This window comes from Diabrotica virgifera, chromosome 6 (assembly GCF_917563875.1).
Source record: "Diabrotica virgifera virgifera chromosome 6, PGI_DIABVI_V3a".
NCBI lineage: Eukaryota > Metazoa > Arthropoda > Insecta > Coleoptera > Chrysomelidae > Diabrotica > Diabrotica virgifera.
Window position 1 is genome coordinate 85,650,778 of NC_065448.1, and position 27,335 is coordinate 85,678,112.

General features: G+C 33.5%; 1 protein-coding gene across 1 annotated transcript in view; it reads right to left on the reverse strand.

Moving 5' to 3' along the window:
• The window catches only part of LOC114342270 (gastrula zinc finger protein XlCGF8.2DB), a 46,932-nt gene extending 20,257 nt beyond the window's left edge, over positions 1 to 26,675 (reverse strand). The window contains exon 1 of the mRNA XM_028293057.2: positions 25,956 to 26,675. Within this exon, the coding sequence (XP_028148858.1) occupies positions 25,956 to 26,223 (268 nt within the window). The 5' untranslated portion in view covers positions 26,224 to 26,675. The remainder of the gene's footprint in view (positions 1 to 25,955) is intronic.
• Positions 26,676 to 27,335: the final 660 nt, after the last annotated feature.

A 27,335-nucleotide genomic window follows, 5' to 3' on the forward strand; every position in this document is an offset into this window, starting at 1 on the left:
AAAGGGTGACAGCATTTCCGAGTTAGAGGTGTTACAGACGGTCGAAATGTTGAACGGTATTGAGAGCTTAGTTGAATTTAATGAAATTCAAGATCAAATTGAAACTTTAGTCAAAGCGGATCAGTTAGCTACGGAGGTTCTTGAGCGCGAGGAATTTTATAATAAGCACTCTTCTGTAGTAGCGATCGCGAGAAAAATCATCCGCGATTATGGGAGCGATAAAGCTAGTGAGCGCTCTAAAAATTCATACGCGGGTCACTGTATTGAGCAGAAACCGATAGAATTAGGACATTTTAACGGGGATATGAATAATTGGCTTGATTAAGCTAATATCTTTGAGTCCTTAGTCAACAAGAATGAGTACTTAGAAAATATTAGGCGTTTTCATTATTTAAGAAGTTCTCTACAAGGCAGCGCCGCCCAAATCATACGAACTTTGGAATTCACCGCGGAAAATTACGAGATTGCGTGGAAATTAGTTAGGGAAAGGTACGATAATAATAGATTATTAATATACAATCACGTCAATTCGTTATTCAATATAGAACCGATAAATAAAGAGTCATCTGGTAGATTGCGGCAACTAGTTGACATTTTTTCAAAACATTTATACGCATTAAAGCAACTAGGCTTACCTACAGAATATTGGGACGTTCTCACTTTCATTGGGGGAACACTTTCATCGAAGGAAAGATTCGATAAAGTACGAAAGATGAACCTTTGCACGAACTGCCTTAAAGGGGGGCACTACTACAGGAGGTGTAAACAATCAACGTGCAAGAGGTGTTCTTCTAAACATCACACGTATTTGCACCCCGATAGGTCAAGCGAGCGAAAGCACCTTCAATGCGATGACCTACAAGGCACTCTAAATACTACCAATTTGACAGCTTCTGCTGTTAGCAGCAAGGCCAGCCCTGAACAAAGCATATTATCTACAATCTACAGTATTGGTCAATATTGTCGATGGCCAGGGCAACTCATACGCGGTGCGAGCGCTACTAGACTGCGGCTCGCAGAGTTCATTTATCACGGAGAATTTATGCGATCGGCTTCGAATTAAACGAAGCAGAGTGGACATATCTGTCTTAGGGATAAACAACGCGTCATCTCCCGTTCGTTTCAGGTGCGCAATAAAAGTACAATCCCGTAGCAATATGAGCTTTTGTACAATGTTAAACTGTTTCGTAATTCCGGAAATTACAGGCTTCATACCAGCGGTTAAAATAGATATTAGCGATCTAGGAATACCCAGCCATTTGCAGTTAGCGGATGATTACTTCTATAAACCACAACGGGTCGAATTATTAATAGGAAGTGATCTGTTCTGGCAAATTCTTGGCACGAATAGTATCAGTTTAGGGAAGAATAAGCCATTTATGCAGGAAACTTCATTTGGTTGGATCATAGCAGGGCCTTACTCTACCCGAAATAACTCAGCAGGAAACGGAACAACCAAGTGTAATTTTGCCAACACTATGGAGGTCACAGAGCAGTTAAGTAAGTTCTGGGAGCTAGAGGAGGTTTTTAGCGAAAAACCGGCCTTCTCAAGCGAAGAAGTTGCGTGCGAGAAACATTTCGCGAATACCGTAAAACGCGATGCGGCGGGAAAATTCATAGTATCCTTACCGTTCAAGGAACCGATAAGTTCACTCGGAGATTCTTTCCGGCAAGCGAAATATCGTTTTTTAAATCTCGAGCGAAAATTAATAAAGACGCTGATTTGAGAACTCTTTTTAGCACATTCATTGAGGAATATAAAGAATTAGGTCATATGAAAAGTTTGGGTAAAGTTTCGGAAGCGGTAACAGACTTTAGCGAAAAGGGCACATTTTATTTTATGCCACATCATCCAGTTCTAAAGGAAAGTTCTCTGACCACACGTTTGCGCGTCGTGTTCGATTGTAACGCTCCAACAACAAGCGGCGTCTCATTAAATCATATTCAAATGGCTGGGCCAACCCTGCAAAATGATTTACACTCCATTTTATTGCGGTTCCGAACCCATCTATATGTGGTGAGTGCCGACATAGAAAAGATGTACCGCCAGGTATTGGTTGAAGACGAGCAGAAATCTTTGTAATGCATTTTGTGGCGAAATCTTCCGAAAGAGGCTATTGAGGTTTTTCAATTGCAAACAGTGACGTATGGGATGAAATGCTCTTCATATTTGGCGATAAAGTGCCTAATGACATTGGGTGAGGAGCTAGAAGCTAAGAACCCGGACCTTGCTAACATTATAAGGAACGATTTTTACGTAGACGATCTATTAATGGGTTTTAATTCAAAGAGAAAGGCGCGCGAAACCTGTAAGCAACTTTTTGAGGTCCTCAAGACAGGAGGATTCACATTGCGTAAATTTTATTCAAATGAACCGGAAGTATTAAGAGATATTCAGGATACTACTGTAGCGGGCTCGGTTATTCAATTCGGCGAAAATGAAAACGCGAAAACTTTAGGTTTGTTATATTCACCTCAATCGGATACTTTATTTTATAGTATAAATTCGTCTCTATGTCGTACCGTTACGAAGCGAATTTTATTATCGGAAATAGCTCAAATTTTCGATCCCTTGGGTCTGTTAGGCGCGTGTACAATTACCGCGAAAATTATGCTGCAAAGGTTATGGCTGGAGCGTGTTTCGTGGGATGCTCCCATACCCGCGCATTTAGCGAAAAATTACCTGCAATTCAGGAGCGCACTACGGCATTTAAATAAGTTAAAAATACCGCGGCACGTCATATGCTCTCGTGAGGTCAATATTGAACTGCATGGATTTTGTGATTCATCTGAAAGAGCATACGGCGCTTGCATATACGTAAAATCTACCGATACGTTAGGTAGATCACATTCATTTTTATTGTGTGCGAAGAGCAAGGTTGCGCCCGTAAAACCCGTTACCTTGCCGCGTTTAGAGCTCTGCGGAGCAATAATTTTGTCGCGTTTGACCAATAAGGTCAAAATGTCATTAAATGTACAATTTAACGCATGCTACCTCTGGACAGACTCCTCAATAGTGATTAGCTGGTTGAAAACCCCGGCTAATTTATTGAAGACGTTTGTGAGCAATCGCGTAGCCGAAATACAAGAAACCACGTCATTTGCGCAATGGCGGCATGTTCCTGGTAAAGATAATCCTGCAGATTTAGTGTCCAGAGGCGTGGAGCCAGAAAAAATAATGGAATGCAACTTATGGTGGCATGGACCCGAGTGGCTCATGCAAGAATCTGATAAATGGCCAAATTTACAAGTTGCGCCTACTGAAATAAGCGAAGAGCGAAAAAACATAAAGGTTTTTGTCAACAAGCTGGACGCAACACACAATCGTGAAGTATTTTCGTTTGAGCGCTTTTCCAATATTGTGCGATTGAAGCGAACCGCCGCGTATGTGTTCAGATTTATTCACTTTTGTAAAAGCAAAGAAAAGACTTCCGATCCCCTTTCGGCGGAAGAAATAAATTCCGCTTTTATTCGAATTTTAAAAATATGCCAGGCACAAACGTTCTCTAGCGAAATTGGTCTTTTGAGTCAGAAAAGGCCTCTGGAGAAAAACAGTAAGCTCATAAACTTATCTCCATTTCTTGATGGTCAGGGCATTCTGAGAGTAGGCGGTCGTTTAAAACATTCGGAGTTTGCGTATGATAAAAGGCACCCAATCATTTTAGGGGCAGATCATGTAGTTACGGTTTTGATATTTAATCATTTTCATAAGGACTTAATGCACGCGGGTCCTCAACTTTTACTCTCTACAATAAGAGAAACTTTTTGGCCCATATCGGGTAGAAACTTAGCACGACATACCGTGCATAAATGTGTGAAATGTTTTCGTTTGAAATCTAAGCCCATTCAGCCAATAATGGGAAATTTACCTGCGTCGCGCATCGCAGATGGTCCACCGTTCATCGTGACCGGTGTGGATTATGCGGGACCTTTCTTAATTCGCGATAGAAAGGGTCGAGGTTGCCGATTAATAAAGAGTTATATGTGTTTGTTCATTTGTTTCTGTACGAAGGCCATACATTTAGAATTAGTTACAGAATTATCTAAGGAATCATTTCTGTTGGCTTTTAAAAGATTTATTGCGCGTAGAGGCAAGCCTCAAAAGACGGTTTCCGATAATGGGACCAATTTCATAGCAGCTAGTTCGGAATTGAGAGCTTTGAAAGAGTTTTTAGAGCAGCACACTCCAGCAATAAGAGAATCCTTGCTAAAGGATAATATTTCGTGGTCTTTCATACCTCCGTATTCTCCTCATTTTGGCGGCTTGTGGGAAAGCGGGGTAAGAACAGTTAAGCATCATTTACATAGAGTCTTAGATTTCCTAACGTGCCCACCTAACGTTCGAGGAATTTTATTCGTTGCTTGTGCAAATTGAGGCCATAATAAGTTCCCGATCTATTCATCCTTTATCCTGTGATCCTAATGATCTCTCCCCCTTGACTCCTGCACATTTTCTCATCGGAAGACCACTTACTACTAATCCAGATCCAGATCTTCGTCATATTCCAGTTAATCGTCTCTCGAAGTTTCAACATATCCAGCAGCTTTCCCAGCACATATGGGAACGCTGGAACAAGGAATACATCTCCGAACTACAGAAGCGTACCAAGTGGACTACTACTCATGGTGAAGTGACAGAAAACGCGTTAGTGCTTATTAAGGAGGACAATTTGCCTCCATTAAGGTGGAAATTAGGTCGCGTGATTGAACTGATTCGCGGCAGCGATGGTGTAGCAAGAGTTTTTAAGATAAAGACAGACAATGGTATTATTACTCGTTCCTATTACGGCAAAGTGTGTCCGTTGCCTATTTCGGACTAAGTTAGTTAAGACATTTGAACATTTATTTAGCGGTATTTGTTGGCAATGTTTGCCAAGGCGGGGGCCATGTTTATGCCCTCTTAATTCCTTTATTTTGCCTTTTTTATGACGTGGCAACGTGGAAGTTTTATACCAATATATTCACATATCATCATACGAAAAGCAGAGTCGCATACAGGCAGTCGGCAAGGCACGTTCGCACAAGAAAAGGTTCGTAAGGGCATACGCGTCTTCAAACACCACGGCAAAGACATTGGGCGAAACATTCCCATCTTATCGTGCATATTTATTCAAAGTGTCGCGTCGTGTTTGTCAAACTTTCGACAGTTCAAGTGTAAAGGACTTATCCTATATTTTTGCTGTTTAGTTTTAGTGTCTTAGATAATAAAGTCGATATCTCTTCACACGTTTTAATAATTTTACCAGCATCTTATCGAAGTTATTTATCGCGTTGACTTCACTCAAATTCATACGGGTCTCGATCCGTTTTCAATCAAGAAATTAAAAAAAAATCTTCTCTTGACGTTTTCTTGCCATCTTATATCTTGTCTTGACTCAAGAAGTTTCAAGATCTTGAAATTTCTTGATTACCTGGTCCGGTGATTCCCCTGCGACCTTTTTATTGCGTTGCGTACTAACATGGCCTAATAGATCCCAGAATGACCTACAGAATCCAATACCAGAGCCGAAAAATACTTAAATGAGCCTAGGTCAGAAGATGCTGAGAATATACTTGATTGGTATATCCTCCAGGGTAATAAGCTAGAAATAGACCATATTCGGGACATTCAAAGATCCAGGTAGCTGACAACTTTTTTAGTTATTGTAGACCTATAGGAAGAAAACCTATCTGTTTCCTGCCTAGAGTTCGCTTCCGTTTTTTAATTATTAACAATTTATTGCAAAAATCGCGATTTTTTGCACCCCATTCAAAAGCTAAATAGTTGACATAAAGTTACAAAATTTAATTTTTTAGAACATTAAAAAACCTTCAAAATGCCGATTTTTTAAAGTTAAAAAGTTAATTTGTTGCTACGTAAACTGCAAAATAAGTGAAAATCGTTATTTGTTAATAACTTTTACTAAAACTACCTTAGAACTTTAGTGTTTCACCCAAAGTTGGGTATTGGGGTACTTAACAAACCCTCAAAATTTGAGACCGATCCATTAATTAGTTTAAGAGTTATTCCGTTTGTTTATCCAAGAGACCTTTATTTTGCAATAAGACAAGACAGAAAATAATAAAGATAGGGCAATTCTGAGTATGCCAAATGAAAGTAGAAGAGTGATAGTATCAAAATGTATTAAAAAAAGATAAAAAAATTATCTAATATAGTCAAAGATCCTAATGCCAAATTTGTGAAATTTTTTAGTTTATAAACATTTAGAATAACTTTAAAAATATTGTCCGTAGAAAAAATCATTTTGCATATTAGAAAAGCTGGTATTTTACACGAACTTTTAAAAATGTAGTTCAATTGGTGACTAGTCGTGGTAAGTGGAGCTGGGACCCGACAAATGCACTCAAAATGAGTTCAAAAACTAAACAAGGCAACTTAAAACTACTATCATTTTCTATATCTCGGGATCTACTGAATATATTTCTTTCTTTTTTTAACTTGTATGTTATTTTTCTGTACATTACAAACATTCTATTTTTCTAGACGTTTATTAATTAATAAACAGTCTAATTTGTTTAAACAATTTTTGAAAAATAAATTTTTTCCCAAAAATGCATGATTTTAATCATATTATCGTTATTAATCATAGAAAAAGTTAAGGCATACTTTAATAAATAAATTATCTTCAATAAATAATTATCTAATAAAAATCATTTATTCGTTAAAGTGTACTTGAACTTTTTCTATGATCATTAATGATATAATTAAAAAAATAGATTTTTGTAAAAAAATAATTTTTTTCAAGGATTGTTTAAACAAATTAGGCTGTTTATTAATTAATAAATTTAGAAACAAAATGCATATTTATAATGTACGTAGAAATTACATACAAATTAAAAAAAGAAAGATCAAAATCCATTGAGTTTATCCGGAGATACAGAAAATTATATTCGTTTGAAATTGCTTTTTCGGTATTTTAACTTTTAACTCGGTGGATTTGTAGGTTCCCCCTAGTAATCGTTTTAACTACATTTTTGAAAAATCGTAGAGGGTGCTGTGGAGGTACAATGTTTGTGCAATTTTTTTAAGAAAAAATACAAATCCCATTCTTTAAAATGGCATTAATGAGATTCCTTAATTATTATAAACAAATTAGCTGTGAATTAAAAAAAAACATATGGCTAACTTTGTCCCAAATGAACCCATGCTAAATTTTTTCATTTGAAAATTTGTGTTAAAATACTATCTTTTCGAATATACAGGGTGTCCCGAAAAGATTGGTCATAAATTATACCACAGATTCTGGGGTCAAAAATAGGTTGATTGAACCTCACTTACCTATATTATATACAATAGTGCACACAAAAAAGTTACAGCATTTTGAAGTTACAAAATGAAAATCGATTTTTTTTTCATATATCGAAAACTGTTAAAGATTTTTTATTGAAAATGGACATGTGGCATCTTAAAAAAAAAATTAAAGTGAAATTTGTGCACCCCATAAAAATTTTATGGGGGTTTTGTTCCCTTAAACCCGCCCAAACTTTTGTGTACGTTCGAATTAAATTAATATTGTATTACCATTAGCATTGTTTATATAGGGAAATAGTTGGTCAGCCCAATAGGTAAATATGTTTGATTCAAATTGAGACAGTCACCAGATGTCCTCACAATTTCTGTCAGGGTTGCAACGTCAAAATGCATAGACACCAAGTTAGATACGATCCTATTCATAACACCCCAACTCGCATACATATTAAGAAAAATAAATATACATTAGAAGAGTATATTTAGAAATTGAATTAATGATGTCATGCTACTATATATTATATATGTAATTGCGTGACATCATTACTTCAATTTCTAAATATATTCTTCCATATATATTTATTTTTCTTAATATGTATGCGAGCTGGGCTGGGGTGTTATGAATAGGATCGTATCCAACTTGGTGTCTATGCATTTTGACGTTGCGACCCTGACAGAAATTGTGGAGACATCTGGTGACTGTCTCAATTTGAATCAAACAAATTTTCCTATTGGGCTGACCAACTATCCCTACATAAACAATGCCATTAGTTAAAAACAATGTTTTTAAAACTTTTTTGCCTGTTAGTACTTTTTCGATAAGCTAGTGTTTATCGAGATATTTTTAATATTTGTCGAATCCACCACATATTTGTATATGGTTAAGTACGATTATAGAAACCTGTTAATAATCTGATAATTTATTTATAATTTACATTTTTATGTATATTTTGAAAAAGAAGCCACATCTCGATAAAAGGTGACTTATCAAAAAAAGACTAGGAGACAAAAATGTTCTAAAAACACTGTGTTTAACTGATGGTACCACAATAATAGTTTAATTGGAACGTACACAAACATTTGGGGGGTTTAAAGGAGCAAAACCCACAGAAAATGTTTATGTAAATATATTAAAAAAGAAGCCGCATCTCGATAAAAACTGGCTTATCGAAAAATACTAAGAGACAAAAAAGATTTAAAAACGTTGTGTTTAACTAATGGTACCACAATAATGAAATTATTGGGACGTACACAAAAGTTTGGGGGGTTTAAGGGAACAAAACCCCCCATAAAATTGTTATGGGGTGGACAAATTTCACTATGATTTTGTTTTAAGATGTTTCTGACATAAGAATCATACACGTCCGTTTTCAATAAAAAATCTCTAATAGTTTTCGATATATTGAAAAAAATCGATTTTCATTTTGTAACTTCAAAGGGCTTTAACTTTTTTATGAGCACATTTGTACTAAGGTAAGTTAGGTTAATTCGAACTATTTTTTACCCCAGAATGTGCGGTATAATTTATGACAAATCTTTTCGGGACACCCTGTATAAAAAGACTGTTTCTACGGACAACATTTTTAAAGTTATTCTAAATGTTTATAAACTACAAAATTGAAAAAATTGGCATTAGGATTTTTGACTATATTAATTACTTTTTTTTTTTTTTAATACATTTTGATACTATCACTCTTCTACTTTCATTTGGCATACTCAGAATTGCCCTATCTTTATTATTTTCTGTCTAATTATCTTATTGCAAAATAAAGGTCTCTGGGATAAACAAATAGAATAACTCTTAAACTAATTAATGGATCGGTCTCAAATTTTGAAGGTTTGTTAAGTACGCCAATACCCAACTTTAGGTGAAACACTAAAGTTCTAAGGTAGCTTTAGTAAAAGTTATTAACAAATAACGATTTTCACTTATTTGAAGTTTGCGTCGCAACAAATTAACTTTTTAACATTCAAAAATCGGCACTTTGAAGGTTTTTCAATTTTCTAAAAAACTGAATTTTGTAATTTTATGTTAACTATTTAGCTTTTGAATGGAGTGCAAAAAATCGAAAAAATCGCGATTTTTGCACTAAATTGTTAATAATTAAAAAACGGACGCGAACTCTAGGCAGGAAACAGGTAGGTTTTCTTCCTATAGGTCTACAATAACTAAAAAAGTAGTCAGCTACCTTGATCTTTAAGTGTCCCGAGAAAATCCTTATTACTCTGGACTAATAGAATATAGAAGACACGAAAATGTCTACCCGTAATTATCGAAAATGGCCAAGGATTTTCTCGGAACGCTAGCAACACCTGTACCTGCGGAAATGCTAGTTTCAAGAACAGCTTTTTATTCAAAGTCAAGAAATCAGCTAGACGTTGACTCCATAAGAAGTATATCTCCCTTAATTCATGGCTTATCAATTCCGATTAAAAAATTTATGTTACCTTTACATGATTTACATTTTTGTAAATCGTTTTAACAAAAAAAGTGTTCAATGCATTAAAGTACGTTATTTTATGTTAAAATATTATATTATATATATTTTTCACAAATAAATACGTTTTAGAGTTTTCATTATTATCTAGTCAAGATTTCTTGATTTCTTGACAAGAAATTTTGGTATTGACATAAAATTTCTTGTCTTGTCTTGAAATCTAAAATTACATCTTGTCTTGATCAAGAAATGATCTTGTCTTGAAATCAAGACAAGATATTGAAATTTTCAAGAAATTGGCCACCCCTAAATATACGGCCCTGTAACGTTTTAGCCTAGGATTTTGCGTTCCAACTGAGTAGGTCCTATGGAGGTGCATATATTCTTTGATAATACTATGGTAAATGTATTACATTTTTGTAAAATTTTGGAATGTGTTCAATTCGTAGAACAATTTTAACATATGTTTTTAATACAGATTTCAGCCCTCTACAAATAGTTTCTCATTACTTTTGGTGTAAAATAATTAGGAAAGCAGGAATTAAACAGTTTAGAATTTCCAATTAAGTTTCCTATGGCCCGCTTGATGATTCACCATCCGGTATATAAAACGAATAAATAATTTCAACAATTTGGTTTCCGTGAGGCCAAATTTACACAAGTTGCTAAAAAAGTCTGCTTCGTGTATCTTTGTACTTTGAACCAGGGTTGGCAGATTTAAACCAACATGCTTAAAATCTTGGTTTAAATCTGGTTTTTATTTTTATTTTTTTTACTGAGCCTCCAAACTGGAGTTTTTATTTGAAGTTTTTACTACAGCTGCCGAAAAGGAAGAAAATTAAGATAAATAATTTCTATTTTTTACTTTCGAACTATTTTGAATATTATAACGTTTGATGATGTTTTTTTAGTTATATTAATTTTTGTGTGTGTAAATAAAAGTAAAAGTTGTCTTATTCATTTTTGTCATTGTTTATTAGTTAATTTTATAATAGTTATTTTCCTAACTAGTGCGGAAAGTAATATTTTCACGCACTAGACTGCCGTTGACCCGAACGATGCGAGAGCGGAGTTCGGGCAAGCAGTCGAGTGCGCGGAAAACACTTTCCGCATGAGTTAGGAACAATATTTTTTCTAGGGCCAAATAGAGTTATATCAATTTTTATTTAGAGGTGAAAATACACAAATTAATTCTTTGACAAGGTTGTCAAAACCAAACTTTCAATATAATGGGTTACCACGACGACGATATTGGTTTCCATGACGACGATTCAAAACCATTGTAATTGTCTACTGATCTGACTTTTAAATATTATGTCAAAATAATTTTATTTCATCGAATTATCAGTAGTAATTGCACAAGAGCTCTAAAATTATCGAATTTTTCCTGAGTGACACTTTGACAGTTTTAATTTCACGACCCGAAGGTTAATGAAATTATGTCAAAGTGTCACGAGGGCAAAAATTCGATAATAATTTTAGAGATCGAGTGCAATTTGCTGCGATTATTTCATGAATAAAACTGTCAAACCAAAATTTTATTGGAATTTATGTAAGTACAAATTAGTACATTTAAACACACAGTTGTTATAAATATTTAACGGTTGAAAGTCATCACTTTTATAATTTTTAAAACATTAATTGTCATTAATGTCACTGAATGGAATTTTCCGTAGCAACGAAGGGCATCTGACGTAATATACTTGAAGACGGGATATTATCAAAAACTATCAGTTTAATTTTTATTTCTGTAGCTTTCTATTGGTCAGAATCTCCTATGAATGAAATAATCGCGCTAATTTCATTAAAACATGAACACAATAAGATAAATTTGAAATAAATTAGTAAATAATATCTAAATATTAGTTTATTGCATGCATTATAATATATTATAATGCCATATTACAAGGTATTTTACTTTCCCGCACGCCGCGTGGGAAAATATTTACTTTCACGCACGCCGTGCGGGAAAGTGCAACTTTCGGAAACGAAATGCGTGCGTGAAAGTTGCTCTTTTAGCACGGCCGTAGAAAAAATAATTTATTCATTTTTAAAGTTTTAGACTTATAATACTTTGTGTCAAAAATACCTGGTTTAAACCAAATAAACCTGGTTTAGACCAAAAAACCTGGTTTTTTGGTTTTTTCGAAAAAAATTTGGTTTTTGCCAACCCTGCTTACTTTGAACTTATATAGTATTAGGTATCTTCAAAACAAAACTCAATGTGTTTAAATATTAGAAGAAACGAGAGAATTATATGTACCTCAGGGCATAGTATTGAGACCATTATTATTTTTTAATATATCTATATTATATAAATTATATGTATAACTTAAGTTTAGGAGATATGAGTTTAGCAGATGATACTGCAGTAAGTGTATTATGAAGACTTTATCTGGTAAGAATTAAAAAGTAAAGTTGAATTTCACTTTCCTCTAATAATAGTTTTCTTTAATTTAAAAGTAATTTTTTGACAATAAATATATCAACAACACTTTTTTTTATCTGCAACTAGTCACATTATTTTACTAAAATTCTAAAATTTATTCATACAATCCAGCAATATAGAAATGTCAGCACGAATTCCAGTTCAAAGTATTTAGGTATATTTATAGGCATATAGACACCTACCTTCAATGGAACATTCATGTACAAAAATTAATTATTAAACTAAGAGCACTTATACCCAAATTCAAAATTTATGCCACCTCAAAATGACGTTATTATGTACTATGGGCTGGTACAGAGTCGTCTTGCATATATGCAATATAATATTTAACAAAAAATATTTGTACAAAGAATCAAATTTCAAGAAAAAAACCAAGACAGACATGGAATCAAGTACCTAATTGAAAAGATATTGGAGAGAAGAGGAGTGATATAGACAAACGCAGATATTTTAACATGAAACCTCGAAGTACATAAGAAATTGAAGGTGAACACACCAAATAAAACTCATGCATGGAGTGAGGCAAGGCTGGAATTTATCTCATCTAATGTTCAATATCTACTCTTAGTGAAACTTTGCATGGAATTAAAAATGCATTCTAATAAACAGGTATTGGTTCAATAACATCAGATATGCAGATGACACCATATTACTTATCTGCCAAAGACCTACAAGTCCTTATGAAGAAAAAGAGACTTAACCAGAGAAAAAGAGAGAACTGACTTGAGCAGAATAATCCTTTTTTTATTGAAGGACTAATTAGGTTTTTAGTTAAAATCCATATGTTAACAAGTAGTTAATATCCAAAACAATAGCAACTTTTACACTATTATCATTTTTAATAGGGTATTAAAAATTATAACTTTAAATATAGCTTCTCATCATAAAATTGAAACCAGCATTGGATGATATAAAATTAAAATGCTATGTTTTAAATTAACACCAAAGTAATTATTGTATTGGGCCCCAACATTACCTACCAAGTTATATACTCTGTCTCCTAGTGATGTAAGAAGAGAATATTCTCAAGAGAATATTTGTGCTAAGACGATACATAACAAAGAAAAATGAAAAACGGAAAATGTGGATACGGCTTTTCTAAGTAAACGCGAAACAATGAGTAATTTAACTATGGAAATAATGCTAGACAATTATTTGTTTAAGAATTTTACAAGAATGTCAAAAAGTGATTTCGAACTATTAATAAATACAGTCGAACCCGCTTATTGGAATAGCCTTCGTGTCAATCAAAGTTATTCCTATAACCTGGATATTCTAATAACCGATCATTGGTCGCTAGTAGAAACGTTTCGAGACCTCAAATTTCTATTCCTTAAGCTGGGATATTCCTTTAAAAGGTATTCTAATAAGCGGGTTTGACTGTATGATAGAACCAAGAATAGAGAAGAAAGATCAAACACGAGAAACGCAATACCAATCTCAACATTATCAATTGATATTTATATATAATATACTATATATAACAGTTTTAGTTTAATGTATTTATTCAGGGTGCACTACTCTTCCATTTGTCTCATATTTCCAGAAGTATGCCAAGTTCCACAACTTTGGACGTAAATGTACTGCATTAATAAACTTTACTGTGATTTCATTTGACTACATACTCATCTTTTCTTTGTATGTTTTGACAAAACCAAATTAAATTTCAACAGAGTACAGGAAATAAAGAGGAAATACAGAGCAACATGCAAATTATTCCACAACAGTTCGACTTTATCGGCAACGCATCAGGCACTGCAATAGTGTTCAAATACCAGTAAGATTTCGGCCACATGGCTCAGCCAAACGGCGATATTTTCATTAGATGGCTGTAATGTTGCCAGAAGCATACCAAACATATATTCTCGGCAACATATTGCTTCAAAAACTAGCCCGTCTAAATGCCCCTTTAAACGTAGACCAATCCATGACTGAGCTGACGACTCGTGAAAAATAAAATCCCCTCATAGGATGAGCTAATGATAGAAATAGATTCTTAACCTGAGGCCTCATGTTTTTCTGATTTAATCACCACATCCATTACTTGCATTATTTGTTGTTAAGAAACTTTCATTTTTTTATCAAATAAATTTTGTGTTCTCTGTTGTTTTTGTATTTTGTTTATATATAAAGAACACTGTTGTTTAGTCTCATAATTTTGTATAGAATTTCATGATTTTTAATACGGTTCATTCTCAGAAAATTCTCCATATCGAGAATATTCTCTGATTTTTCATTCTCGAGAATTTTCCAACACTACTGTCTCCAAAATAACATTTGGCAACCAAAAATAATAAACGGACACCAAAAAACCTCAACTAGAAATAGAATTTATGAACCCCTAAAATGTTAATGAAGCTGACGTAAATGTTTAAGCCGCACCTAAAGCAATACATGAACATCGAAATTATTAAAAAATCTCCAAAATTAACGAATTATATCCAATAAAAGTCAATGAGCTGGAAGATTAAATGATCACTATGCAAACCCCAAAATAATGGTTGAGAATAATACTGCGCACCAAAAAATAAGAACGGATTATACACATGTGCACACAACACGCAAGCTCCTAAAATGCAACAGAAGAGTAGTTAGTTGTCTTCGTGTTTTGGCAGTGAAATATTCAATAAGGCATCCCGAGCCTTTCTGGATAAATGAAAAAAAATCTTGAAATACTTAAAAGAAGAATGGTTTGTTCAGAATCCGAATTGGTATTTATGTACTGCAATTGGAACACCGGCCACCAACAATGGTATTAAAGACAGTAACATGTTTCACAAACGCTACATTCTTTCTCATTCTTTAATTATCACTTCTGAAATAGTAACTGAATGGTCAAACAAATATACATAAACTGCAAAACTTTGACCAGCCAACTTTGACTTTAGACAGATGCCTATCAGTGGGCTAAAATGCCTAAGAGGGTGCCTAAAAAACCTGATTACGAAGATAAAATTCATTTTAGAATTCTGAGTGGGGATGCATTAGAATTGCAATCATTTGACGAATCATGGACCAAATTTTATGATTACAAGATATGAATGGGTTAAAACCAAAGTGGTATAAGTCATATTTTTGAACTGATAGCCTGATTTTGAAGCCTTGCTTTATAATCTTGATAAATATAGACCTCTTCAAAGAAAAAGTTGTGTAAGTTTTATTGTATTACTTACTATATTACTGTAAATATTTACACCACTTTTCCTGATGAAAATAGGTCTATTTTTCAAGGTTATAAAGCAAGGCTTACATAATTTCACAAAAATTACTTACACCATTTTGGCTTTAACACCCTCATATGTACACTGTTTTAGTGAAAGTGAATTGTCTTTGCTGAAGAAAAAAGATGATTGGGTGCGAGCTACTTGTAATTGTTCAATGTTCATGAAGGAATATACAGTAAAACCTCCATTAACCAAAATAATTGGGGGGAGGACGTTTCAGATAATAAGAATTTCGATTAAAAATAACATTGTTTTTTGTATTCATCTTGTATTGAATTACATAGTATTCCCAGTCAAAGTTGGTATTAAAAAATACTATGAGTATTTTTTAATTTTTTAAGTATAGATTTGGTAATGTTTTCTTTAATATGTAAATACAGAATTAATACAGAAGAAATACAGAATTAATTAAAGCAATAAAATTAAGGAAAATGAACAAGTTTAAAGAACATTCTCTAAAGAAATCTTCTATTTTCTTTTGTATTTTCTGTTGACAACGATATTTTGCAGCTATATCTATGGAGGAACACATTAAGTCATCACTAGACTTACGCAAATATTCAAATCAAAAGGTATGAAATATGCTCATAAATATGCAGTATTTTACCCAAAAATATGCACGTTTATCTAGAAAATATGCATGTAATTAAAAAAAAATTATGTACAGTATTTTTTATTTACAACATATTTGCAATATCTCCACACGGTGTATTAATTAACATATTGTCCTTTTCATAATCATTTTTCAGTGCGTAACAAATGATAGGAAAATGGGTAAGTCCGTGATAATACAGTTGTCACATTTTATTTTCAATTTGGAATAAAAACAAATCAAATGTGTTTCTTGCATTTATAAAATGATATTTTCTTTGATTTGTATAGTCTTATAAATTATACAGATTATATTTGTAATATTATTATCTAATTAAAAAAAATATTTTTTTATTATGGCGCCATCTATCGACAACTAGAATAACTAGAATAAATGTTATAAAAATGTCACCGACGAAATGTAATCAACGACATGCCTTTTTTTCTGTCACATACAATTTAATGCGTTAGAAAGAAATCGAAAAACTGTGACGCACTGAAAGATGATCATGAGAAATACTGTATATATATTTTACTAACTAAGCTAATTAATTAAATATTTAAGTATTTTAAAAAATAAATAATTGATATTATTTTGAATTGTGGTAACAATAAATAATTATCAAATGCTGTTCAAAATTTTCTAACAAATACTTATTTATGGCTTTTATCTGATTACATAGAAAAACTTGTTCAAATTTACGATAATAGTTGGTTCTAAATTAAGTGCTTCGAAAAATGACCCAGCTAGTACTTGAACCACTTGAGAAAGAATCTGGCAATAACCACTGATTTTGGAACCTTTGTAACCAAAACGTGACAAAACTGTGTACAATATAATAAGCCGCTCTTTTATTAGTTATGTACTACATTCAGGTACCCAAAATTTGAATATGTACCAAGAGATTATAAAACAAAATTAAATATTGAGATTTCCAAGCTATTTGTTACAGTAATATAAAAATATATGTATAGTTACAACCAAAATTTAAAATTATATGCACTTTATGCACGCTTATATAAAAATATGCAAAATTGGAAATTTTTGCATTTTTTATGCATTATATGCAAAATATGCAATTTGCATATTTGACTAAGTCTAGTCATCACTAATTATATCCAAAATCATATGAAAAAACGCTCTGGGTCGCAAATTCCCATGATATGCATCCTAGAGTTAAATAACTACAGTAATAAAGACATGTGTTGTATATGTATATTTAATTGTGATATTTAGTTGTATGAAAGCAATATTGACGATGTTGACAGATTAACATCGAATTGTTTCCCATTTGCGATATAAATTTATTTTTTATTGATGAGAAATTATTGAAACTGTCAGCTGTTTCGGTTAAAAATATTTCGGTAAAGGAGCTTTTACTGTATGTGCAAGCATGTCTTGGCATGACCATTCAGCTTAAATATGCTACACCACCTTATGAAGCAAAAAAACCCTTCTATGTTTTTTAGCAATAAACCTAGCAATAAAAAAGAAAGCAGGGGCGACCAACACAAGCCAAAGCAGCTCTTGTTTATAGTTTAATAATACACACACCGGCAAAATTAGCCGAACACCTTAAAAATGGGACATGTTTGATGTCATGAATTTCCTAAACCAGTGGTCCGATTTGAGTGATTCTTTTAGTTTGTTATAGCCTTATTATTTAAGAATATCGTTGTAATAATATTGTTGCTGCTAGAAAGCTAAATATCATTTTATACCGGGTGTAACAATAACACTGTGTTTTTTTTTAAGTTTGGAACACCCTGTGGACTATTCTAGCATATATAAAACGTTGAAATTAAAACTCAATTATAGCCTTAGGCTTTCTTAACATTTTCTTTTTTGATTAATTTGCTTACGTTGGAAAATAAAAAAGTTATGGGCTTAACAACTAGCCATGTTTTTCATCGATAAATCCTCATAGTAGGGGAGGAAAGTATGCTAAATTTGCAGTTACTCGAGCGTTAAGGGGACCTATTGGATTGTGAATAGTATGTGCTAAAACCAGAAAAAGGTTAAGTTAAGTTTTCCATATATTGGGGGACTTTTCATTTTTTAATTTATTTTCCATTTGAAACAATCGTTTTTTTCGAAAAAATGTGTCGAATAAAAGTTGCTTATTTTTACATAAAGAATCCAAATCTGCAATAAAAATTGCGGGCTCCTATTTAAGATTTTAAATTAAATCCCCCACCCACCTCCGTGGGGGGACGTGTTTGATGCCATTCGATAGATTTTTCAAAAATATTGAATAAGTGTATTTTGCAGTTTTTCGATCTGATGTTCAGCTAGTTCAGCTGCAATCCATGGGAGGTCGTCATTGTGACATCGCTTATTAATTTGTTTATTTAATACATCTCTGGAATTACTTTAGGCTTGTTTAGCTACTTTAGGCTAAGCAGATAATGATGGTAGTGGAGCCCAAGCGGGGATTTTTTCAGTTACTCGGGCACGTCAGATTATCACATGGGGAGAAACCTTGTAGCCTATAAATGTACCTATACCATATATTGGTTCTTAACACCGGGGAATTCATTAAGAGGGACCGAGAAAAAAATCTATTCTTAGAAATCTAAAAAATCGATTCGCTTGGGGGTAAATTAAAAATTTTAGATACGATATTTCACGAAATGAACATCAAGTCGTGAAACTGCAAAATACATGTATTCAATATATTTGAAAAATCTATCGAATGGTACCAAACACGTCCCCCCACGGAGGTGGGGTGGGGGATTTAATTTAAAATCTTAAATAGGAGCCCCCAATTTTTATTGCAGATTTTTTCGAATTATGGATGGATCCTGCTATAATCGGAAAAAAACGATTGTTTCAAATGGAAAATAAATTAAAAGATGAAAAGTCCCCAATATATGGAAAACTTAACTTAACCTTTTTCTGGTTTTAGCACATACTATTCACAATCCAATAGGTCTCCATAACGCTCGAGTAACTGCAAATTTAGCATACTTTCCTCCCCTACTATGAGGATTTATCGATGAAAAACATGGCTAGTTGTTAAAGCCCATAACTTTTTTATTTTCCAACATAAGCAAATGAATCAAAAAAGAAAAATGTTAAGAAAGCCTAAGGCTATAACTGAGTTTTAATTTTAATATTTTATATATGCTAGAATATTCCACAGGGTGTTCCAAACTTAAAAAAAAAAACACATTATTATTGTTACACCCGGTATAAACTGATATTTAGCTGTCACTCAAATCAGACCACTGGTTTACGAAATTCGTGACATCAAACATGTCCCATTTTTAAGGTGTTCAGCTAATTTTGCCGGTGTGTGTATAATTAGTCCCGGCGCATATTGAACCTAAGTGAGTCACAACCTGCGCCGGTGGGACGGGTGACCTGTGCAGTTATTTTTCTAGCGTGCCGCATATTAAACACAAGCTAACCCGACCGTCGGCTGTCGCTGTAACGAATAGAGACGGGCAAAATAAGTGGAAACGTGTAACGGTTACTATTGATACCGGTTCTCAGTGGTATTGAGTACAAATACTGATTACAAAATACTGATGTATCTGATCCTTGTACTGAATTGAGTAGGCAACTAAAAAACGGTAGTTCCGTACATGTAACTAGTAACGTTTTAAAAATATCTTACACGTCCCTAGTAGTCGTAGCGGTATGACTTTCGAAAACATCCAATTTGATCATAAGCGGGGTGCATAAAAAGATATCTTACACTGAGTATTATATTTCTACATACCTTTATAATAACAAGCATAAGTTAAACACTGCATTGATTGTGATTGCAAAAACGGTTCGCATGTTTTAAATAAGATTTTTGCTGATTATGTTTTGCTAAAATATTAAATAACACAAAAAATACAATTCACAACCATCATTTAATTTTTAACGATAAACAAAAGTCTAATAAATATATGATGACAAGTTTAAAATTGATCGACTTTGTCGATAACAGTGTCATTAATAGATATTTTTTACCATGAATAATTTTCCAATGATTGTATGGATTTAGAAATACATACTAAACAATTTACATACATGTTGTGAGGTTATGTTGAATGGGTTGTTGTTTATTTTTGCTCCATGTTAATTTTGAGTTTTAATTAAATAAAAGGAACCAATAGTGGATACTGAAGTTAGAAAAGCTGTCTGGAAGTACTTGTTAGTGAATGAATAAATAACTGATAGTTTTGCACATTGTGATTTCATAAAGTGAGGTTAACCATGCCTTTAGATTTGTGTGCAATATGCAATCACTCCATTGATGGTGAGGAGAAACCTTTATACTGCGATTGCTGCCGGGTTGTGTTCCACTTGTCAGAAGGATGTTCTGGCCTTTCCAGCTCAGAAGTGAGGGCTGTGGTGTTACAAAAAAGGAACCTTATATATCTTTGTGTGGAATGTCGTACTGCTTTTAAGTCAGCGCCCATGGTGGTCAGAAAAGTCCAGGAGCTCCAGCAAGAGGTGGCTGGCCTTAAAAAAGAGATCAAGCAGTTAAAATCGTCCCCAATGCTAAATACAGAGGAAGTACTTTACGAGGCCCATGAACGATTTGTACGCTCTAAAAACCTTATGGTGTATAATGTTCAAGAGTCTATAGATACAAAGCTAGAAGATAAAATAGCATATGATACCAATATAGCAATAGATATCTTTAAGAAGTTGGGATGTGAGAATGACAAGAGTGCAATAGTCAAAGTTGTCCTTGTAGGGAAAAAGAATGATGGGAAGAAAAGACCACTTAAGATTATTTGCAACAACTCTGAAGTTATACATAAAGCTCTTCGTTCTAGAAAGAAGCTACAAATGGAGTCATGTTCCTACAAAATAGCGTATGATTACACAAAAATGCAACAGGATGCATACAAAGCGGTTAAAGAGGAGCTAACACAGAGAAATAATGAAGGTGAGGATTTGATCATAAAATATATTAAAGGCGTCCCTTCCCTAATACCTAAAAGGCAGATTACCCAGGAAAACTTTTAACCACCCCATTAACAATATATTACCAAAATGTCAGCGGTCTGCGAACCAAAATAGACCGTCTTAAACTGGCTGTGAGTAGTTGCTTGTATGATATTATAATTTTAGTTGAAAGTAACCTAAATAGTGATTTTTTGGACAGTGAACTAGAATGTGTAGATTTTAACTTATATCGTAGTGATAGGTCAATCTTAACAAGTCAAAAATTGAGTGGTGGTGGTGTACTGATCTACGTCAGAAGATCTATTCGGTCCCAAATGATAAACATATCACATCAAAACGTGGAACAATTGTTTATTTCATGTGAGTACAATGCATCAAAATTTATCATTTCGGGAGTTTATATTCCACCAAACATGCCTGGATTAGTAGACACATCTCATTGTGAAACAGTAGAGGATGTTCTACAAAGATTTCCAGCACAATATTTTTATATTTTTGGAGATTATAATCTTCCCGAAGCTACATGGTCAAACGATGAATATGGTTTGCAGGTTGTGTGTCCTGGAACTTCTTCAGCTATCCATATTGCCCAAACTTTTGGTTTTCTTCAGTTATTTCAAAGGATAAGTATTCCTAACAGCAGAAATATTTTCTTGGATCTTATGTTCACAAACGATAAAAGTGTTGAGGTACTGTTAGGAAATGACTCTATTCTAAACAGCAGTTTACATCATGCTAGTTATGAGTGTAGTTTAAGAAATATTCACAAAAAACAGGTAGACGACAGCCTCTTCTGCCAGGATCTGTACTATGATTTCAATAACGCCAATTATGTGGGTTTAAATAATTTTTTAGCTGGAATTAACTGGGAGCAGTGTTTGTCTCGTCTTGATTTAGATTTAGCTGTTGATTACTTCTATGAAATTTTAGCTGTTGGTATTGCTTCATTTGTACCTGTGAAAAAATACCAAACCAGCACTTATCCTAGGTGGTTTTCAAGGGAACTAAGACAGCTTATTTCTCAAAAAAGGAGAGCACACTACACCTATACTCAGTCCAGATCTCAGGCTGACCTCAATATTTTTACTAGACTGCGTTCAGAATGCAAAAAAGTTCGGGAGGTTTGTTGGTCTCAGTATATCTCATTGATGGATATAGAATTCAAATCAAATCCTAGATACTTTTGGAGGTACATAAAGGACTTAAAGACCAACCATTCTCTTCCCCAAACAATAATATACGGCGAGGATAAAGCAAATGATGGGCAAGAGATTGTTGATTTGTTCAAAAAGTACTTCCAAACAGTGTACACCCCAAGTAACCCAGAGAACAAACTAGACCTTGGTACACCCACAAATATTTACCAAAACTATAAGTTTTCGGGTATTTCTACAAAAGAAATATACGAAAAAATATCTCTTTTACCTAGTAAAAATACCCTTGGTCCCGACGGTGTTCCAAGTAGCCTGTTAAAATATTGTGTATGTACCCTTGTGGTTCCACTAAGTTTATTATTTAATAAGTCTTTAAGATCCTCAATTTTTCCTGAAAAATGGAAGGATAGTTTTATCACGCCCATCTTTAAAAGTGGGAACAAAAACGATGTTACGAACTACAGGAGTGTATGCATTCAATCATCACTTATAAAATTTTTTGACAGTATTATCAGCGACCAATTAAACTGGATGTGTCGTGGGCTAATAAATAAGAATCAGCATGGCTTCTGTTCAGGTCGTTCAACTCTAACTAATCTGTTACCATATCAATCAAAAATAATTAAAGCTTTGGAAGAATTCAAGCAAGTTGATGCAGTTTACACAGATTTTTCAAAGGCTTTCGATCAAGTAGACCATAATATTTTTCTCAGGAGATTATTTGATATAGGGTTTGATGTTTCGGCTGTAGGTTGGATCAAAAGTTTATTGTCAGAGCGTAGACAGATGGTCAAAATAGGTGCTTTTAAATCGGATGCAATATGTGTAACTTCTGGTGTTCCCCAAGGGGGGCACTGGTCCCCAATGTTTTTCAATCTGTTGGTGGACTCAATTTTTGATTGTTTTGAAAACAGTGAAGGTCTCGCTTTTGCTGATGATTTCAAAGCCTACAGAATAATGAAGTGCCAAACTGATCAGCAACTGCTGCAGGACGATCTTGACAGATTAACGCAGTGGTGTCACATTAATAAATTAAACCTAAATATATCAAAATGTTGTCTAATTAGTTTTTCTAAGGGTTCCAGAAAATATGACACTTCTTACGAACTGTGTGGGCAACCATTAAAAACTGTATCAAAAATAAAAGACTTAGGAGTAATTTTCGACAAAAATTTAACATTTGTCGATCATATTAACTCTGTCACAATACAGTCATCCAAAATGTTGGGTTTCATCGTGAGAAATTGTAGACATTTTTCTGTTGACACTGTCAGAAGCCTTTACTCTTCATTAGTCAGATCTAAACTTGAGTATGGATCAGTGGTGTGGTCTCCTTACCAAGCTGTCCATAAATATACTGTAGAAAAGGTTCAGCATAAGTTTCTACGATTTTGTGGATTCAAATTATATATTGGGATCTCTGATCATAATTATTCAATTCTGGAAAAACAACTGGATTTGAAAACACTTTCAGAAAGGAGAATCTGTGCAGGATTAAATTTTTTGCATAAAATTGTTACAGGGAAAATTGATAGTGCTGAATTGTTGGAGTTGGTTAACATTGAGATTGTCACACGAAATGGGAGACATAACTACTCTTCTTTTCATATACCCTATCATCGAACAAATTATGGTATGAATTTGCCTATAGAAAGATACTCGAGATATGTTAACCAACTTCATTTGGAAATATTTGATATGTCTGAGAGTGGGTTCAGGGCTCAATTGAATAGAATCAATTTCATAGAATAATTAATACTTTAGTTTAGTGTAAAACTTTAATTATAAATTTAGGGTTGTAATGTTAATTGTTGGTTGTTTGAACATTGTTGCAGGTTGAATTATTTTTGTTGTTTTTTTATTATATTTTTTTCTCAATATATTACATACATCTTACATTTTACTATTTGTTAATTGTAACTGTTAATGGGGTTTTCCCGTAATATTAATAAATAAAAAAAAATAAAATAAATTTTTTGATCTGTATACAGGAGATTATAATTATGACACATATGGTACTCCTTATTTTTCAAATAATATGCTCTTGTAAACGCATAACTTTGATTTATTGGCAAAAGCCACACTAACTACAGAGCCGTGCGGTACATCTTTTCAATATGATGCAAGTCTTCGAAATGCCACCTCTTAAGTATTACAGAAACTTAACTTTTATTTTTATTAAATGAACCTACACAAAATGAAGAACAGCTTTTATTTTAAAATCAAAACATATTTTATAGACCTGGATCCGGCAAACTGAAAATTTGTTAGTAGCTTAACGGTGTCTATTCAGACAAACTTTGATGTACAGGAACACTGGAACAGGGGAAGGTTTAATAGTGGAACAGTTTAAAAATTTGGAATGTCACATTACGAAAACGTCCCATGTATTTTGTCAGACAGAACAACCAATCGATTTGTTACCCTATCATTTAACTCTCATTCAAAAATCAGACTGCTATTACTAACCAACATGATTCCTGTTATTTGACATGTTCTTCCTGTTTCACTCATTAAAATGCCCAGTTAGTGATAAACACCAGTCTAATTTTTCCATGAGAGTTTAATGAAATGGTAACAAATCAATTGGAAGGTATGTCCGGCAAAATATATGGAACGTTTTTGTAGTCTGACGTTCCAAATTTTTAACCTGTTCCACAATTAAAACTTCCCCTGTTTCAGTGTTCCCGTACATCAAAGTTTGTCTGACGAGACACCGTTAAGCTATTAACAAATTTTCAGCTTGCTATTAATCAACATTTTGTTGGTACACGGGATCCAGGCCTAGAAATACAATGTCACAAATGATGGTGTAATCCCTTTTCTATAGGTATAAAAATTTTGTAAATATCATTCATTTCTTAAATCTACACAACATTATCATTAAAAACCGTTAAGCATATCTGTGAATATCGCACAACCCTCAAATAAAATGTGTCATCATACCAGGCTTGTTCATGCTTAAAAATAAAATATGTAGACAAGATATAAATATATGTAATAGGTAAGCAGTTTTTGCAACGACAATCCTATCACAATCAGTGTTGTTTATAATAATAGTAATTCCGAACGAGTTCTATTAGCTTTTCTACGTCCATCTCAAAAACAAAACCGCAACTGAGAATTGAGTCACGCATCCCACGACACCAGAAAACTGTACGCTGATGATAAACGTTCGCATGCTAGACCTGGCACTGTATTCACTGATATTAGGATGCGCAGAACTCTCTACGCACCTCACCGGTGCCAGGTTGTGTTCGCTTAGGATCAATTTGCACCGGCACTTATGCTGGTGTTTTCTGTGTTATTTTGTATCAATAGAGGTTAGACTTCTACAGCTGATTCTACAAGGAAAGAGTGAGGGCAAGAGAAACCCTGAATGTAGACGTATATGCTGGCTGGTCCATCTTAGGAAGTGGACTGGTCTAATGTGAACTGATCTATTTCGAGCTGCTGTGAATAGAATAAGATGGGTCAATGTGGTCACCAACATCTCTAGAAGATAGGCACCTTTAGAAGAAGATTTTTAGTTTTACATTCGCTAGTTCTTGTTGGTTTATAAGTATGTATTACCTTGCAGGCAGAATATATCTACTGATGTTTTTAATTTCAGTTCTCAAATGTATAATTTTGTACACCTATGTTGTTGGGGCTTAAATATATTATTTTAATACCGATTCTTGGTTATTTTGGTCTTCAAATATTTCAGTGTTCAAGTAAGATTTGTGGTGTTAACAATAATAAGCTGCTGCTAAAATAGATAAATTTCACAACTCAAAACTTTGGCGCTCACAAAATAAATAATTTGGTATTAACATTTTGGTGCTCTACTTGTGATATTTTGTAGCAAAAGATAAACGTTTGGGGGATCATAATCGACTTTACATTGATGTTCTGTTAAATACAAGCCAAATAGAAATTATTTTTCTTTTTACCTTTTATATCTGAATGTTTTTCTTCTTCGTCTGATTTAAGTTTAACTTCATCTGTTTGTATTTCCGTCTTTATAGGATATCTCTTTAGGTCTGAATAAATAAATGTATCATATAATGTATTTTCACCCAGGGATTCCTCCTTAATTTGAATTTTGATGGTATCAGAAGGATCATAACATGTTTCATTATCGTCTATTTCTATTTTAAAACTATTCTCACTAACTTCTTGTTTTATTTCCATTTTATTAAACTCCTTATTATATTCCATTTGGTTAAATTCCTGTAAATTATTGTGTGTTATTGTGATTGTGAATTCAGTTCAGCTGTTCTCAGGGTTGCCAGATGAAATTTCAGAATATCCCTAGACGGGAGCTTCAATTTCCCCTAGAAATCCCTAAATCGTATTAATTTGACCTAAAAAAGAAGAAATTGACAGATGACAGCTGTCAATTTAATTTATAACCTATTAAACACTATGTTTAATCCACTTTAATCATTGATTAGGTAATGTTTTAATGTTTACTTAGGAATATTTATGTCAGGGAACAATAAATAATGACAATATTAATAATATTTTAACAAAAAGATATTTAATAACAACAAAAAATGGCGCCAGCACAGTTTAATAAATCCCTAGATTTCAAAAAAAATCCCTCCAGAGCTCCAAAAGCTTCAAAAAATCCCTAGATTCGGGGAAAATCCCTAGACATGGTAACCCTGGCTGTTCTGTTCAGCAATCAGCAAACAAAAAGCCCCCACCCACTCTTCTATGCAAAAAGCAAAAGCAAAAACATAAACAACCTGTCAGTCAATCCGTACATAGCCTGATAGGGCATACAAACCTGCTGTCAAAATTAAATTAATATGGCACCCGGGAGGCAAAAATATAATTACTCTTCGTGCCGATCAGCGGTTTTCTGTTTGTGAAATATCAACATTTTTTCTCACGAGTTTATTAAATGTACCGGGTGTCCCAATAAGAATGGCTCTCGGCCATATCTCAGGAACCGTTTATAGTAGAGCTTTGAAATAAAAAATTTTATAACAAAAGTTGCCTCAGGAAAAGACTGGAAATTATTTTCATAATTGTGGGTCCACCGCTAGAGGGCGTAATTGAATATCAAAAATAAAAAAATCTAAATTTTACAACATTTTCCTAATGAAGGGGCACTGGAAATCCGATTATTGTATTCTTCATCAAATTCTGCGCATATTTGATTTAACAAGTTTAACTCTACCTTTGCAAATAAGAGATGGGGGTGAGTGGGAACCTTGTTATGAAAAAAGGGCTGTAAGTCCGGTTCTGCTAAATCAAATTTTGAAAACTGGATCTTGTTGAAGACAAATCTTTTTCTTCAATGTTAGCGTGATAATTCTGAA